This window comes from Cyprinodon variegatus, unplaced genomic scaffold (assembly GCF_000732505.1).
Source record: "Cyprinodon variegatus isolate N-32 unplaced genomic scaffold, C_variegatus-1.0 Scaffold469, whole genome shotgun sequence".
Classification (NCBI taxonomy): Eukaryota; Metazoa; Chordata; class Actinopteri; order Cyprinodontiformes; family Cyprinodontidae; genus Cyprinodon; species Cyprinodon variegatus.
Window position 1 is genome coordinate 466,068 of NW_015150922.1, and position 17,805 is coordinate 483,872.

Consider the following 17,805-nt stretch of genomic DNA (forward strand, 5'->3'; position numbering starts at 1 on the left):
CATCCATCCATCCATCCATCCATCCATCCATCCATCCATCCATCCATCCATCCATCCATCCATCCATCCATCCATCCATCCAACCTGTCCTTTTCTTTTTTTACAGTATATACACTCCTCTCTTCCACTCTCCTTCTTATTCCTTCTTTATTTCCTCCCTTATGGCCATCTGACTTTACCTGCATCCTTCCTTATATCCTTTCCTATTCATGTACACATGCTTTATGCACTGCGACTATATATCTTAAACTTTAGCTAATTGCTATTTTATTTAATCTAAGGTGGAGTTTGAAGATGGATCGCAGGTGCTGGCTAAAAGAGAAGATATCTACACTTTAGATGAGGATCTTCCTAAAAAGGTGAAGCGTAGACTTGTAAGTATTAGTAAACCGTACCATAGGTTGGACCGTTTCAAGGTGAAAAAGCCAAGTGGAACATTTCTACTCACTTGTTTCTCTTTGTTCTTGATTTGTAGTCGACGGCCTCAAGTATGCGTTTTCAGGATGCCTTCTTCACCACGCAGGGGGAGAGGAAAAGACAGAGGACACCCAACTCACGCTTCCAGAATGACTATGTGGCCCTGCCAGGCCTCCGTACAACTGCCAAAAGCACATTGGAGCACCGCAGCCACAAAGGGAAATGAAGTCATGGCAAACGAATGCACTGAATTAGCAGTGGATGAGAGCTGTTGTCTATTTTTTATTTTGCCTCTTCCCTCTGTGTGAGTGTATGCTTTAGTCTTCAGGATCTGCTTCCTTCCATCCTAACGACACAAAGATTCCCTTTGCAACGATCGCAGGAAGTGATCTAACGGAATCTGGGTTCGGCGGACATTTTATTCCCACGATGATCGAGTGGGCGGCGTGACTACAGGTCGGAGGGGAAGCCTGGGGGGATTTACATAAACGGGGGGGCTTCACTGCCTCTGTCAGGGAAAAAAAAAAAAAAAAACATTTTCTGAAATCACTAATCCCGTCTTTGTACATTGAAAATTAAGATGATTTTTTTTTTTTAAATATCCTGTTCATGGCCATTTGTTTTTTTGTGGAAGGGTGATTTTGGATTCACTCTGCTTGTTGAGTTTTCAGTTTTGATTTTAGAAGTTTATGTTCCCTGATTGTAATATTCTCCATTTCCTTTTCACTGCATGATTAACACTGTCTCCTAACTGCTTCTGCTAGACCCAGTCCAAGCAAACCGTCATGGCTTCCTCTCTGCATGCCTGTTTGTTCGTGTTTATCGCTTCCTCTGGAAAATATTCAGACAGGAATCCATGGCTTTGTGTTGGACCTGGTCTTCAACTGATGTGAAATGCTACTGTTGCTCTGTTAAATCAAACCCAGTGTTGAAATTATTTAAAATTTGTATTTATTTTGTTTTTTGTTCCTTTATTTGTTTTGTTTCTTTTGGTTTTTTTTTTTGGCTTGATAGAGGTAAAATACTACCAACTGCTGTAAAAAAAAAAAAAAAAAAATCAAAGAGAGAATAGCAAGTTTATTTTTTTTCTTATTTAACTTAAATGTCGAATATGTCAAACTCGATCAGATGAAAATAAGTCATTTTAAGGAATCAGGGAAAAGATGTGAATTTTTGAGATGTGAGTTTGGGAGGAAAAAAAATGAACTTTCTGAAACTAAATGCAAACATTGAATTGGATGTTGAACATCATTTAGAAATGGTTAATAAAGTATTTCCTGAAAGCATTATTTATACGCTGTTGTTTCTGAATATTTCTTGTGTGATTCTGCATGATAGATCTACTGCGTTTGGGGGTTTAATATCATAGAGAATAAAAAGTCACGGTTTGGTAAAAAGTGTACGATTAAAAACAGCTGAGGCTTAAAGTTAAACTTTTCAGCATTTAATGATATCAACCGGTCATGTCATCATTTTGACCAATTTAAAATAGACATCTTAGTAAGACAGACAGACTTAAGGAATGGTTCGTTTCTTTGAATGACTAAAATTAAAACTCAGCAGCCATCTGTAAAAATATTGGTCAAAGAGCTGAAACACTTTTAAATATCTTTTATCATTGTCTTTTTATACTTCTGCAGTTTTTAAAAAAGAGGAAATTCTAAAATTATCTCTTAATGTACTCAAATATCAATGATGTAATTAAGGTTTTTGTGACGATAACATTTTTTCCATTAAGGAAATAAGTTATGACTTTTTGCCCTAATTGGCTTTTCTCTTACCATTTTATTGCACTACATTATGACTCATCCAGGAGGTCACAAAACACCAGAACAACTAAAACACTACAGACATGACTTACTTCAGTTAAGGAGTTCAGGATTCACGACAAGCTAGAGACGAAGCTGACATCCCGAATAAATGAATTTGGGTGTAATACAAAGTTAGTTAAATACCCACTAAAAGGTTAGATTAAAAAGTATTTCTAATGGTGAAAAATGAGTCTCACTGGAACAAAAATTCTAACTTATTAAACATAACTGCTTATTAGAGACACAAAAGGTAAAACAGTCTTTGAAGCTTGAAGGAAGACTCTCCCTCTGCAGCTTTGTGGAGTCGTTGGAGTTCACATTGATTGATTGACCTTATTCATTGCACAGTGGAGAAATGTACTTGTCACATCAGCTCAAATAGTTAAAAAGAGAAAAAGAAAAAGGTGCATGGGTTATATACAGTATATAGAATGCGTCCACATGTGACAGCTGAAGTCTTTTTTTTTATATATATAGCAGGAGCACGTCTAACATAGGCATCAGTCTTAGCTCTCCACCACAGCCTGGATCTGTGTTCTAATATAGATTTAACGAGGCCGAAAGAACTGCTGGACCACAGAGGCACTGTAAGGCAGGAATGCTCATTAAACTTCCCAACATAAAGCCAAATGCTTCCTAGTAAACCCTAAAATAACAAGAAAGGAAGTGAAAATGATCAGGATATAATTAACTTTTCTGAGACATTTTATGATTATGAATGGCAGCTTTATATCAATCCAGCAAATAAAAAACGTTGCATGATTCATAATGTATTGCGTTATTATTGATTGGGAATAATGTAAATTATGAAGAGAATAAGAAATGATCCTTATCCTCTGCTCTGAGGTGTTTTTTTTAACAGCAGGTTCTCTAACTGACTTAAACAGAGTATTATCTTGCATGATCCTTCATAAGAAGTTCCTCCATTTCATTTACATTAAACATGATGCTTTCAGATCACCTCAAGTCATACACTATTTACAGCCTTAGCATAAAAAGTGATTATACTTTAAAAAGGTTTGCCTCATTCTAGCAAAAATAAAAGGAAAAAACATTATATCCTGCAACCTTAGTTAAGTTTTAGCTTTTAAATCATTCAGTTTGCCTCAGAATTGAGAGTTTTGAGATGGGAATCCCTCAGCACTGCATGAGTTAGATGTGAAAAGGAAAAATCAAACAGAGATGGAACAATGAAAACATAACTAGTCCATCCCAGGAGGAAATCTCTCTGCTGTATTGGGATGGAGGCATTTTAAACTTAGAAATAATGGCAGAAAAAAACCAGACTACATGTTTGTGATAGGAAAGTATTACCTCTCATCTTTATGCAACTCTTTAAGCTGAATATATTTATTTTCTAAAGTGATTAATCTCATTACCTTAAAAACCAACAACAGAAATTGCATTTCCCCAAGCTCAGCAGTGGGATTATAACTTTCACTGCCTTTGAATGTATAAGGAAATTTGGTTAGAAAATCCTCTTTTTGTGTCTTTATCTTAAAACAATGATTTCTATTTGGGTCACGGGTGGGCAATTCCAGTTCCTGAGAGCAGGTATCCTGCAAATTTTAGATGTCCCTCTGGTACAACACACCTAAGGCAAGTAAAGAGATGACTGAGAGAACTCTGGAGGAACTGACAGCATATTGAGGAGGTAACTCAGCCATTTGATTCAGGTGTGTTGGACCAAGGATGGATCTGAAAGTTGCAGGATACCGGACCTCAGGAACTGGAATTGCCCACCTCTGATTTAGGTGCATCTCAATGAGAGCATATGGGATTAACGGATGAGAAAAAGACGAATGATACAGAGGGAATCCCTCAGTATGTCCATTCTCAGATCAGAGTACGACCACATCTCCTACCATATGTATGCTGAAAGCAAAATGTTACATCTCTGTGTCAAAAACGTAACAAATAATGTAAATAAAAAAAAAAAAAAAGGAATACATTTTAACCATGCTGATCTAGACTTGATAGAAGGCCAGGTTTTTGGTTCTGTGTAAGGTAGACAGAGGTCGCCCCAGTCTGATGTCATCATAACACTCTTGCCACATGTAATATCATTATGGCCGGTATGATAAGTTTCTTTTCAACCTGTTCGCTCGGCGCCGGAGACAAACTTGAAAACAAAAACGGGATAAAAGTTTCTCCTTCTCAAAACCTACTGACTTCTAGACCATTCTTTGACCTATATCACATTTGGACAAGCTGAAGAATATAATCTATCAAATCGACTGTTTATTGAACGCAACATTACCTGGAGAATGTCTTTAAAACCATCTTTGTTAGAAATAAGTATTGCCTTACAGACATAGTGTTCTCTATGCAGGCCATAGTTTCTCTGTTTCGATTTTATTCATAATTATGCACCAGTGTGCATCGGTCTATTGGATGAAATCCAGAAACATAGAGAGAAAATAATGTGACAAAAGGGGAAAATGTTCAGAAGGTATGAATTATTTGGCTCTAATCAATGGACCAAGATCAACAAAACCTGATCGGAAAATCCAAGATCCAAACTTGCTGCTGTTTGAGTGTTGATAAATGCTATAAGCAAAACCTTGAAGATTATCTGGTTTTGAAAAATCCACAATAAGTTCTTATTTATTAGAGAAAAGCCTAAAATAGGCCTAATCCCACATCCTGTTTGGGTCTCCTTTGGTATATGTCATACTATATAGATATGCATTTTTATATAGGATTGTGGGGGATATTTTAAGGACACTATAACAGATGGAGCTCTGGATTTTATACTTTTCCACTAGTACCAAAGACTTCCTTTGTGACACTTATGAACAAGGTCATTGGTTGAAGGAAAAGGTCAGAAATTCTTCTTGTCAGCGGATGTTGGATACTGACATCTGAGACTTCACTGTGAATTTTTCATGACTTTGTTTTTGCTTGCTATGTTTTTCAGTGGAAATGAACAACAAATACTGTTTGAAGTTCACCCAGAAACCTGCTGCTAACTGATTTAGCTCAAACAAGAGGAACCAGAGATCATAGAAACAACAAGAATGACTCCCTGACCATAATCTAAGGGTCCTGTCTGTACCTCTTCAGCTTTAGGTTGGTTGGAAAGTCTTCACATTATGAGGTTTTTTCTTCAGTATTTAAAGTAGATTGATACTTGGAGCTCAGGTTGGGATTTGCAATAGACCTGCTTTCAACCACACAGGTCATCCAGAATTATCCATCCATCACAAGGGGTGCTGGTGCCTATCACCAGCTGTCAATGGTTGTTTGTCAACACACACTCACACCTAAGGAGAATTTAAAGAAGATAATTAACTTAACAGTCATGTTTTTGGACTGTGGAAGGAAGCCGGAGTACCTGGAGAGAACCCACACATGCTCAGGGAGAACATGCAAACTCCATGCAGAAAGACCCCAGGCCTGGAATTGAACCTAGAACCTTCTTGCAGCAAGGCAGCAGTGCTACCCACTGCTCCACTGGGCAGCCCCATCCAGGATTAAATGCATTTTTAACCAGATATTTTAAGGCACATATTTCTCTTTAGCGTATGATGTCGGATCAGACTTCTGCTTTTAGGGTCAGTTACAGTAAAGAGTGTTATATTTGCTGAATAGAGGAGAGAGAGAAATTCTTTAAAGCAAGGGAGTTGAAAGTGTGGCTCGAGGGCCATTTCTGGCTCCCAGGATGATTTTTTTAAGCCTTTAACAACAATTCAAGATTGGTCTGAATATGTTTTAGCAATTAGTCTGAGAAAAATGTGAGTCATTTTTACCAAATCAACTTAAATTAAAATCTGTCAACAGATATGTGAAATTGCAACCTAAAGCATATTTATTTTTATTATTTATGGACTGCAAATATCCAGTGACTTTCCCTAAAAACCAGACCCAGAAGTCTCGGTTGAATTAAATTAAATTCAGTGAGAGTGAACCATATCATGTTCTTGTTGATGAAAATATACCAAGAAAAATCCAGACCGATATAGTCAATCTGAAAACATTTGTAAGGCATTTTGTTTTACCGATGAAACCTTTTATGTTATTTTTATGTATTTATGTCTACAAAAACTAAAATTTTCTACAAAAACTGGACTCATTTGCTTGTTTAACTGAAACTATATGCATTTGCATTAATATATAATATATAATAACAGGTCAGCATAAGCAATAAACAAATTTATTTTATACATTTAGTTGCCCATGGCAAAAAGTTTAGATACTTCTCATTTAAAATTTTAAAACGTAAGGTTAAAACAAAATGATGATGACGAGGTTTGCAGCCAAACATTAAGGCAGAGTTCAGCCATAGTCTTCATGGTGGTTTGAAAAATAAAAATGTTCAAGGGTCATTATGCTGTTCCTCTTAATCATCCATTTCCCTTTTCTTTTTTTTTTATTTAAACAACATAACATATCAGGAACCTGCATAGCATACCCCCAAATTGTTTTGTTGAAATTGACACCTTTTGCCCTGATTAACATTTACCCAAAAACATATTTTCGAAATTTCTAGATAAATAAAATGTAAAAAAAAAAAAAAAAAAAAAAACACCAGCGGCAATTATTTCACTTGAGTTTATTTGTAACAAATGAAACCTGTGTCGATATTGAACAGAAATCCATACAGACCGGGTTTTTGTGTTTTCCACACGCTCCGAGATCCCAACATAGGAAAATAAAAAAAAGCACTTGTTGACTCAGAGCTCGAAACAAAATGAAGAATGTTTGACATGTACAGACCAATTGGTGGCAACTGACCCAAGCAAACACATCGTACTTTCATTTTTATACAGTTTATAAACTCCAGTTTTATCCATCTACATTACACATTTGAAGGAAAGAGGGAGGAAGGGGTATTTAGAGCATATTTTTATATTTTTTTGTGAAACTTCTTGTTTGTGGGACAATAAAATCCACAAAGTGGCGTATTGCACAATACAGCTGTGCCGTAAAAGTGTGATTTCAGGTGCAACTTTGATATCACTCTGTATTCTCATAAATTTCTCTCCTTATCTTTAATCTATTTCTCTGTTTATCTATGCATTTCAGTTACTCTCTGTGTTTTGTGTTATTTACATATACACAACCATGTGAGCGTTACACAATCCACCCGAAAGAGTTCAAGTAAGTCCCGCCCCCTTTTTTTTTGTGAGGTGGGTGGGAGGGAGGGGCATTAGAGATCCTACTAGTAGTGCATAGTACAAAGAGAGAAAGTGCTAGTCTTTCCATAAGCTGCGTGACCAACAGGGGGTACCATGCATATGAAATAATAATAACTGGGCGACAGGGTCACTGCTGGACAACGTAAAACTGTCGACCGTCTCTCGTGTGGTCGAGCGTCGATATAAAAAAACATGACTACATCTGTTCTGAGTTGGTAGCACCTGAACTTCTCATTGCCTTTGTCATTATTAGATAAAGAGACACAAATGGAGACACTGACATGGACCAAAGGGTACAGATGAGGATACTGACCGGCTTCAGGGGAATCTTTTCATGTGGGTTACATGGGTGGACTGGGATGGCATCCAAATGACCTTAAAACTGACCAAGATTTCCGCTGTCGTTCAGCTTCTTGTAAATAACTGCATAGCTGGGCAAGTCTGACTTGCCTTCCGTGTGAAGAGTTGTACCAAGCACCTTGCAAAAGTATTCATATCCCTTAACCCTTTAATACCGAGTGTATCATATCTGATACATGAGTTTTTGAAGACCTCTACATCATCAGCGATATATTTGCTCTTGAAAAACTTATGCTATCAAACACATGTAATAATTAAATGGACGGAAATATGTATCACAAATGATACAAATAGCTCATCTAATTCAAATTATTCAAATGATTTGTTAGAATTTTTAATGAAAACTAGTTTAAAAACAACTAGTTCATAATTTAGCCTTTACAGGGTTAAAGATTTTTACATTTTGTCAGTGTATACGAGAAGCATAAACTTTAATCTGTGACATCTGAGACAAAATAGCATATAAGTGTGAAGTGGAAGGGAAATTATACATATTTAAATTCTTTTTTTGAGAGATCTGAAAAGTGCAGGCATAGAGCATCCATTTTCAGCCCCCATTACTCTGATGCTCCTAAACTCATTGCATTGCTACTAATTACCATCAGAAGTAACTCAGCTAGTAAATAAAGGCCGTCTGGGTGTCATTTAATCTCAGTGTACATCCAGCCATTCTGTGAAGGCCTCAGAGGTTAGTTGGCGAACATTAGTGAGAACAGAGCATCATGGGAACCAAGGAACATAGCAGACAGGTCAGGTTGAGAGGTTATAAAACAAAGTGCCCGCTTTATACTAATCAGTTGATTCCATCACTGAACAAACAAAGAGGCAAGGCAAGGGTTAAACAGAGAAGCGGCCCAGTTGCTCTGCAGAGATCAATAACACAGGAGGGAGAATCTATAGATGGAAAAACAATTAATTGTCCAGGAATGTGGCCTTTATAGGAGAGTGGTGAGACAAAGGCTTTAGCTCAAAGGAGGCCCAAAGGGAACCAGCATGAACATTGGAAACTTCTTGAAAACACTAAATAATGCAGATTACTGACACTAAACACCATTCTAAAAACGACATCCGTACTGCAGTGCATGGTGGTGGTAGCATCATGCTGGGGGAATCCTTTTCTTCAGTAGAGACGGGAAACAGGTTAAAAATATTCAATAGTGAAAAACACGGTAGAGATCTGGAAAACATGACTGGGCAAAAAAAAAAATTATATTAAACCAGGACAGAGACTTTCAACAAACAACCAGAGCTACAATAGAGTTAAACTGAAGTATATTCATGTGTTGGAATAACCCAATCACAATCTACACCTAAATCCAAATGGAAATGCCTGCATGTCTTAAAGCAGGAGCTAATAATTCCTCTACACTGGATGTTACTTTGCAGAGTAGCAGACAAAACTTTAAAGAAAAAAATGAGATAGAGAAGCGGAAAGCCGATGCACAGCATGCTTTTCAGATTCCCCCCCCCCAAAAAATCACTTTTAAAGTCATATATTTTTTTTAAACTTAAAGATTGTTCATTAGGTTGTGGGTCTTCTACAACAAAAGCCCTCTGAAGTTCATCAAGAATCGAGGATGACATTTCAAAAACCAATATGGGGAGAATACTTTTGCAAAGAGCTGTACAAAAAAACAAAACAAAAGACTTCATCTTCATCCAGATAAAAAAATCATCTGTAACTGAGTCCTAAGTGAAATACCACCTAAAAAGAAAAAAAAAAACTAATGCTGAAACAGCTGCTGGATTTAAACCATCCAACCCACATGGAACCTTCGGTTTGACATTTCACAGCCCAAAAAAACAACAACAACAACAAAAAAAATCAAAAAACAGAATGTACAAAAAGAAGAAACACTTTTATATACAGGAACCTAAGAAAAACCATGAACACTTACACTCAGATCACACACACACCCCAGCATACAGAAAATATACACACACACTCATACACAAAAGAAATCATTTAAAGTAACTTTATCAAAATAGGCGTGTAATATAAGGCACTAGAAATCTAAAATCAAAGTACTGAATAGATGCTGAAATGTGACTGTGATCCTTTGTTCTGCTGTGACCTCTGGATTGTGGCGCTCTGCCTGGACACACTGGACTGAATCGAGTGTAAAACACTTTCCTGCGTCTGGAGTAAACCTCAGACCTTCATCATGGCATATAACTGCAGTTAAGTGACTTGACACAAAAATATATAATACATCTACTTATTGCACACTGAATCAGACAAGAGAGAAAAGTCTAATGTGAGCATTCCAGTGAGAAAGTTGTCCCCTTCCCCAAACCCCCACCCTCTGCATCCCTTTCCTGCTGCCCCAAATCTCTGTGAAAGCTTATTTGAATTCATAAATAGTTCATCTCTTTCCATCATATCTTTCCCTCTGTACACACGTCCTGTACGTTTTGTGTTTTATGTGGGTTTAGATGAGCAAATGCACAACTTGTTGGGGCTTTCTCCGCCCCTCGTGTCCCCCCTTTGCTCTGTGGGGCGAGATAGTCACGTGCTGAGATATCAAGCCACCACACGCGTGAGTGTTTTCATAGAAGGTAGGAGGTGGAGGGTATGTGACGGTGGCGTTTGTCGTCAAGCGGTGAACATCCTCCGCATTAGATTTGATTGTACGCTTAAAGAAAGGAAACAGAAACATGGCTACGGCTTACAAACCTTGCTTTTTTTTCTGTAGTCAGTGGGGACAAAACTGATAAAAGTAAAAAAACAAAAAAAAAAAAACAATAACAGAATGTGACATTTTGCTTTTTTAAAAAAACTAAATAGTCATATATCTTTCTAAAAAACTAAATTAATGTTTTGCTTTGCAGTTTAAACCTCTCTTCCCTTATTTGAAATGGTGAAGCGTAATAAGGTTGAACTGGTGGTGCTTATTACTGTAGAAATGTCCTCTTTTCGTTCACAGGAAACAAAAGTCCGTTTCCAAGCGAATTCGGAACCGAAACAAAGAGAGACCAAAAAAAAACAAAACAAAAAACTCTCCTTGGTGCTCCTTTTTAAAGTTAAGTGTTCTTTGTCTTTCTAATACTGTGCTCTGCGTTTTCAGTTCTTTCTGTCCGTACCTAAAGGGCCTACGCCTCCTCCGGCGGATAGTCGCGTAGACTTTGACGTGCCGCTTCACCTGGGAGTAAGTATAAGTCCAACTCTTTCCCGCAGCTTGGTCCTGTTTGGTGATGCTACAACTGGTGATGGACGAGGTGAGAGTTCCACACCAAAAAAACAACACAAAGCAACCCGGGTGCTCACAGAAGCACTGAAACCGCCCAAATACTGATTATAATAATAATAAAAAAATCTATATTTGATCAAGTATTTTTTTTTTGGAGAAGTGGTTGAAGCTGCTTCTTCAGACTGACCCACAGGGGTGTTTGTGTCGGGGCTGGGTGGGGGAGGTAGGGGGAGGCGAAACGAGTCATCCGCCCTCCTCCCCCTGGGGGTCGAGCAGGATCGCTATGGCTCAGTAAGAAGTGCTGTTTCTGGGTACGGGGATAAGCCGATGTTCTGTCCCCCCCCTCCCCATTTATAATCTGTAGGTGGTGGCAAAATCTTCACGCACACGTTCCAGCCAAGTGCACGTATTCAGGTTGTGTGTGATACTACAAAAAAGGGAGCAGTCGGCTGAACGGGGTGCGACAAGACAGCAACTGGGTTTATGTTGCATAGTGATCAAAGCTTCCCAGGTACTCCAGACTGGCTCGGTAGCAGAACTGGTACTGGTCCTGGTAGTAGGCAGAAAAAAAGAAAAAAAACATGGATAAAGAGAGAAGATGATGCAAAATGTAGCATTGGCTTGTTTATATTTGAAATGAGATATAAGGAAATCAGCCTGACCTCTGTCTGAACGGTGGCAGGTCTCTGAGTGCGCAGCATCTTGACCGTCTGGAAGATGTCCACCACCCCTTCGTACCTCATCCGCTCAAGGACGATGCTAAGGGTGATGAACACACCGGTTCTTCCCACTCCAGCACTGTCAAGGGATAGAGGAAACATTTTAGAAGTTTGCTTTTAATTAGCCGGTTAGTGAGCTTTAACAGACATGAGCTTTTGTGTCTCCTGGTGGAAATAAATCTGTTTTTAAATAATTGATGTTACCCACTGCACAGTGCGACAGTGGGTATTACTGCTGCCTTACAGCAAGAAGGTCTTCCTGCATGGAGTTTGCATGTTCTCCGCTGCAAAAACGACCTACTGTAGAATTTATTTTAAAATTTTCCAAAATTAAGTGTATTTAACTTTAGCAGGTAAATAAGATGATCTGGAATGAGTATTTTGACTCTATAATTAGATAATATGCCGTTAAAATAAGACAATGCAATTGTTTTTTCTTATGTTAAATGAAAATTGTTTGTCTCACTTACCTCCTAAATTCAAGAAAAAAGCACTAATTTTAAGAAAAAATGACTTATTTAGATTCAAATTTTTTGCAGTGTCCCTGAGCATGTGTGGGTTCTCTCCGGGTACTCCGCCTTCCTCCCACAGTCCAAAAACATGACTGTTAGGTTAATTGGCTTCTCTAAATTCTCCTTAGTGTGAGTGCGTACGTGAATGATCGTTTGTCCCATTTGTCTCTGTGTTGCTGCACCCCTCGCGACCCCAGCAGAACAGAAAATGGATGGATTGATGCTTTTTTTTTCTTCAATACACTGTGACATGTAAAGTAGCCCTTTATCCTTTTACATTTCCTGTTTTTAATCGGATATGAATAGCAACATTATTTTAATGACTAACGTTAAATCCTTTTCTTTCAAGATGGTTTCATTGCTTTGTTTTCACACATTTCCTTAATCGTTAAAATTGTTTCTAATGTTTATGACGAGGGACTTTATTGGCCTTGGGTCACTTAGGTACTAAATTGGGGATATGCTTGAATGTAATATCAAGGTGTAGGATAGAAAAGACGATCTCTTTTTTTTTTTTAAGTATTTAACAGTATGTCAAATACTGAAACAGAGATTGTAGTAGATTGTAGATCTCGATGTCTACAGTCCTAAGATTAGTTATTAGACTAACCTTTTTTAAAACTGCTCCAAAGATTATTTAAAGTCATATACCTAGAGGATTCTACCAGGCCCCCAGCATCATAGGCCCACCACTCTATTTAACACTGCATATCAAGTGCTCCTTACAATCATTGTTTATTTGACGCCAGACACAGCTGAAATGTTTACTGCTTGGAAGGTCAAATTTAGTCAAGCTCCTAAGTGTCTAGCGCAAACAACTGGTCAGCCTTGTGTGTAAAAGATTGAGCTTTAGTACATATGGATAACAGTGTTGGGGAAGTTTCCTTCAAAATAAAATATATTCAATATTCCAAGTTACCTTTATTAGAAAGTAATGTGTTTCTTAAGAATATTTACTGATTAATAGTTGCTGATTATTTATAGGTAACTTTTGCCAAAATAAACATTTAGGATGAGGATTACAAAAGGATCATATCAAGGATCACTTATCATATACGATAAGTAGACAAACCTTTACACACCATGACACAAGATCTTTTTCTATTCCTTTTATTTGCTCCTGAGTAAAGAGTGGCCACACTAGGTCTAATATAAAAAGTCATATTTCCATGAAATAAACATGACAATGGTTTACACTCTTTTAATATCAACATTAATTTTAATCAGTGCAAGTTAAGCTATTTAGAAAACCTTGAACTGATTGTCGTAGCTTTCTTCTACGAATGTTTTAAAACCGTTTTTTTCTTCTGATATATTAACAAGGCTGTGTCCGAATGTCCGCCCTAACCCCTAAATCCCTCAATCACTATATGGAGCATGAACAATATAGCGAACTCAGTTAACTGACTGTTCAGAGAGATGATCACTCTCCTTTGGTCAGGTGACCCCCAGCTCGCCCCCAGAACAAATCCCATGATGCTTTGTGGAGACCTCTCGCAAAGCCTTCTGGGATATATCTGCTTGCCTAGTGACCACAGTTGCACACTTCTTTTCAAAGTGCTTTGTGGGACATTTTGAGTCCACTACTTTTTCATCCAACAGACATTCATATAGTATGGTGGAACCCATGTATAGTGCTCTATGTAGGGCTCTTTATTTAAGCCAGCTTATTTTTTTTTTTAACTGTCAGCTGTAATATGTTACCAGAAAACTGTAAAAGTGCGGAAAGCCCGAGTTCCTATAAATCAACACTAAAAATACATTTGTTTAGGATTGCCTTCGACTGTTCTAGTTAAACAGTTCAACTGAAACATCATTAGTTCAACTTTTTTATTTTCTTTAGTCCAACTGTTTTTTAATATTCGTTTTTGTTTCTGCATTTTTTATTTTATGAATTTTTTTCCAACTTGCTTTGATTGTGTTTTATTTTCCTATATTTTAATCATGTAAAGCACNGGCTCAAGCGACTCTGTGACTCAAGTGACAGCTATGAGCTGCTAACAGCCACATTTCCACAACAAAAGGAGTGTCCGCAGGAGGTCCAAAGGGACAAATGACCCTCTTGTAGGGCTTTTAGGTAAAAAGGAAAATTGACCCCTCCGTAGGAGTTCTAGTGTTAAATGAAAATTGTTTGTCTCACTTACCTCCTAAATTCAAGAAAAAAGCACTAATTTTAAGAAAAATTACTTATTTAGATTCTAATTTTTTGCAGTGTCCCTGTGCATGCGTGGGTTCTCTCCGGGTACTCCGCCTTCCTCCCACAGTCCAAAAACATGAGTGTTAGGTTAATTGGCTTCTCTAAATTCTCCTTAGTGTGAGTGCGTACATGAATGATCGTTTGTCCCATTTGTCTCTGTGTTGCTGCACCCCTCGCGACCCCAGCAGAACAGAAAATGGATGGATTGATGCTTTTTTTTTCTTCAATACACTGTGACATGTAAAGTAGCCCTTTATCCTTTTACATTTCCTGTTTTTAATCGGATATGAATAGCAACAGTCATTTTAATGACTAATGTTAAATTCTTTTCTTTCAAGATTCTTTCATTGCTTTGTTTTCACACATTTCCTTAATTGTTAAAATTGTTTCTAATCCTTATGACGAGGGACTTTATTGGCCTTGGGTCACTTAGGTACTAAATTGGGGATATGCTTGAATGTAATATCAAGGTGTAGGATAGAAAAGACGATCTCTTTTTTTTTTTTAAGTATTTAACAGTATGTCAAATACTGAAACAGAGATTGTAGTAGATTGTAGATCTCGATGTCTACAGTCCTAAGATTAGTTATTAGACTAACCTTTTTTAAAACTGCTCCAAAGATTATTTAAAGTCATATACCTAGAGGATTCTACCAGGCCCCCAGCATCATAGGCCCACCACTCTATTTAACACTGCATATCAAGTGCTCCTTACAATCATTGTTTATTTGACGCCAGACACAGCTGAAATGTTTACTGCTTGGAAGGTCAAATTTAGTCAAGCTCCTAAGTGTCTAGCGCAAACAACTGGTCAGCCTTGTGTGTAAAAGATTGAGCTTTAGTACATATGGATAACAGTGTTGGGGAAGTTTCCTTCAAAATAAAATATATTCAATATTCCAAGTTACCTTTATTAGAAAGTAATGTGTTTCTTAAGAATATTTACTGATTAATAGTTGCTGATTATTTATAGGTAACTTTTGCCAAAATAAACATTTAGGATGAGGATTACAAAAGGATCATATCAAGGATCACTTATCATATACGATAAGTAGACAAACCTTTACACACCATGACACAAGATCTTTTTCTATTCCTTTTATTTGCTCCTGAGTAGAGTGGCCACACTAGGTCTAATATAAAAAGTCATATTTCCATGAAATAAACATGACAATGGTTTACACTCTTTTAATATCAACATTAATTTTAATCAGTGCAAGTTAAGCTATTTAGAAAACCTTGAACTGATTGTCGTAGCTTTCTTCTACGAATGTTTTAAAACCGTTTTTTTCTTCTGATATATTAACAAGGCTGTGTCCGAATGTCCGCCCTAACCCCTAAATCCCTCAATCACTATATGGAGCATGAACAATATAGCGAACTCAGTTAACTGACTGTTCAGAGAGATGATCACTCTCCTTTGGTCAGGTGACCCCCAGCTCGCCCCCAGAACAAATCCCATGATGCTTTGTGGAGACCTCTCGCAAAGCCTTCTGGGATATATCTGCTTGCCTAGTGACCACAGTTGCACACTTCTTTTCAAAGTGCTTTGTGGGACATTTTGAGTCCACTACTTTTTCATCCAACAGACATTCATATAGTATGGTGGAACCCATGTATAGTGCTCTATGTAGGGCTCTTTATTTAAGCCAGCTTATTTTTTTTTTTAACTGTCAGCTGTAATATGTTACCAGAAAACTGTAAAAGTGCGGAAAGCCCGAGTTCCTATAAATCAACACTAAAAATACATTTGTTTAGGATTGCCTTCGACTGTTCTAGTTAAACAGTTCAACTGAAACATCATTAGTTCAACTTTTTTATTTTCTTTAGTCCAACTGTTTTTTAATATTCGTTTTTGTTTCTGCATTTTTTATTTTATGAATTTTTTTCCAACTTGCTTTGATTGTGTGTTTTATTTTCCTATATTTTAATCATGTAAAGCACTTTGCATTGTCTTTGTACTGAATTGTGCTATATAAATAAATTTGGCAAATTTTATGTCGTAATGCATTATATTACCCTGTTCCTGCCTAATTGTGATATATTATGGTAATGCATTACCCCCAACATGGCTACATAATTATGGATGTTTGTGAAACTTCCTGACGTCTATGGATTAGCACTTAGCTGTCCTATTCAAAAACAAATTTAGGGTTCCCAAACAGTTTAACATTAATGAGTTCAGAAATACATATTTCCTCTTCTCGATGTATTTAAATGTTAGGCAGCTTTTCAGTACAACTGCAATAAAAGGTGATGTAAAAAAATGCTTTTACAGATCCATATAAGGGATTGGATCAGGTGTATACTCAAAAGATGTATTATATACATAACTATACATATCTAATAATTCATGATTTTTAGTGTAAGACTATGCTTTTTAGGGTAAGCATAGTCTGCTGATTCTTATGGGTAGTCATAAAAAGAACTGGATAATTTTCATTTATAGTTTTAGATCGTCACAATCCCAAATGTTTTAAAAGCCAATTAAATAATTTTGAACATAAACAAACCACGGTCTTACCTGCAGTGCACTGTAATTGGACCATCTTGACCAAACTGTTCTTTAGTTTTGTGCACCTGACCAATAAAATCGATGAATCCTTCACCCGATTTTGGCACTCCTTGCTCTGGCCAATCTGTGAATTGGAACTGACGAACTGTCCTTGATTGACCATCCTGTATAAAGAAAGGAAATGGGTTGTAGTTCTTGACTTTCTGCATATATCAGAACGGTTAACCAACATAGAAGCAAATGGGAGACTCACTCTGGCGTCGGTCACTTTAAACTCTCGGAGGATGTACTGAGGCATGTTATATTCAGCCATTGGATCAACCACGAAGTACTGGTACCTGGCTGATCGCTCTGCTGGCCAGTACTGATGACATTTCTCCTGTAGAGTACATAAAGCCTTCTCTTTACATCAAGTTTAGGGATTCTAGAACAGAGTTCTGCAATCTGCGGCTCCGGAGTCGCATGTGGCTCTCTGGACCCTCTATGATGGCTCTTAGTAGTGGCTAAAAGAACTAACTAGAATAACAAATACCAGTCTAAGAAGCTTTTGTGTTTTTTATAAAGAACATTTAAATCAAATTTTCACAACAGAATGACATTAAAGCACAATAATGTATTGTCATAAAAAAAAATAATAAATTACATTAAATTAAACCCTATGGGAGATAAGCCATGTATCAGCTTTATGAAATGTTAATTTAGTTTTTCTTATTTTTAATACTAAAAACATATAGAAGCTGTTGGTTGTTTAAAATGGCATCAGATTTCCTATAGTGGATATTTAAAGAAATAAAATGTTTTACTAGCAAAGAATATTTTGCAGCTCTAAATGATATTTACTTAGCTGGACTCAGGGAAAAATGGCTGTTTGGATGTCAAAGTATGCCGACCCTTTCTGTAGAAACATAGCAACTGTTTATCATTAGCATCATATGACAAACA

General features: G+C 37.1%; 2 protein-coding genes across 20 annotated transcripts in view; one reads left to right on the plus strand and one right to left on the minus strand.

Moving 5' to 3' along the window:
* The window catches only part of kdm4c (lysine (K)-specific demethylase 4C), a 45,597-nt gene extending 44,123 nt beyond the window's left edge, over nucleotides 1-1,474 (plus strand). For 3 of the 4 annotated variants that reach the window (XM_015389675.1, XM_015389677.1, XM_015389676.1), the window contains exons 21-22: nucleotides 282-374; nucleotides 476-1,474. In XM_015389675.1, coding sequence (XP_015245161.1) covers nucleotides 282-374; nucleotides 476-643 — 261 coding nt within the window. In that variant the 3' untranslated portion in view covers nucleotides 644-1,474. The remainder of the gene's footprint in view (nucleotides 1-281; nucleotides 375-475) is intronic. The other variant, XM_015389678.1, reaches the window with a different exon arrangement.
* Nucleotides 1,475-6,766: 5,292 nt separating this feature from the next.
* LOC107094191 (receptor-type tyrosine-protein phosphatase delta-like) overlaps nucleotides 6,767-17,805 on the minus strand; it is a 213,406-nt gene continuing 202,367 nt past the window's right edge. For all 16 annotated transcript variants that reach the window (XM_015389642.1, XM_015389649.1, XM_015389647.1 and 13 more), the window contains 4 exons: nucleotides 17,117-17,242; nucleotides 16,873-17,027; nucleotides 11,583-11,718; nucleotides 6,767-11,470 (listed from right to left, as the gene is read on the minus strand). In XM_015389642.1, the coding sequence (XP_015245128.1) occupies nucleotides 11,402-11,470; nucleotides 11,583-11,718; nucleotides 16,873-17,027; nucleotides 17,117-17,242 (486 nt within the window). In that variant the 3' untranslated portion in view covers nucleotides 6,767-11,401. The remainder of the gene's footprint in view (nucleotides 11,471-11,582; nucleotides 11,719-16,872; nucleotides 17,028-17,116; nucleotides 17,243-17,805) is intronic.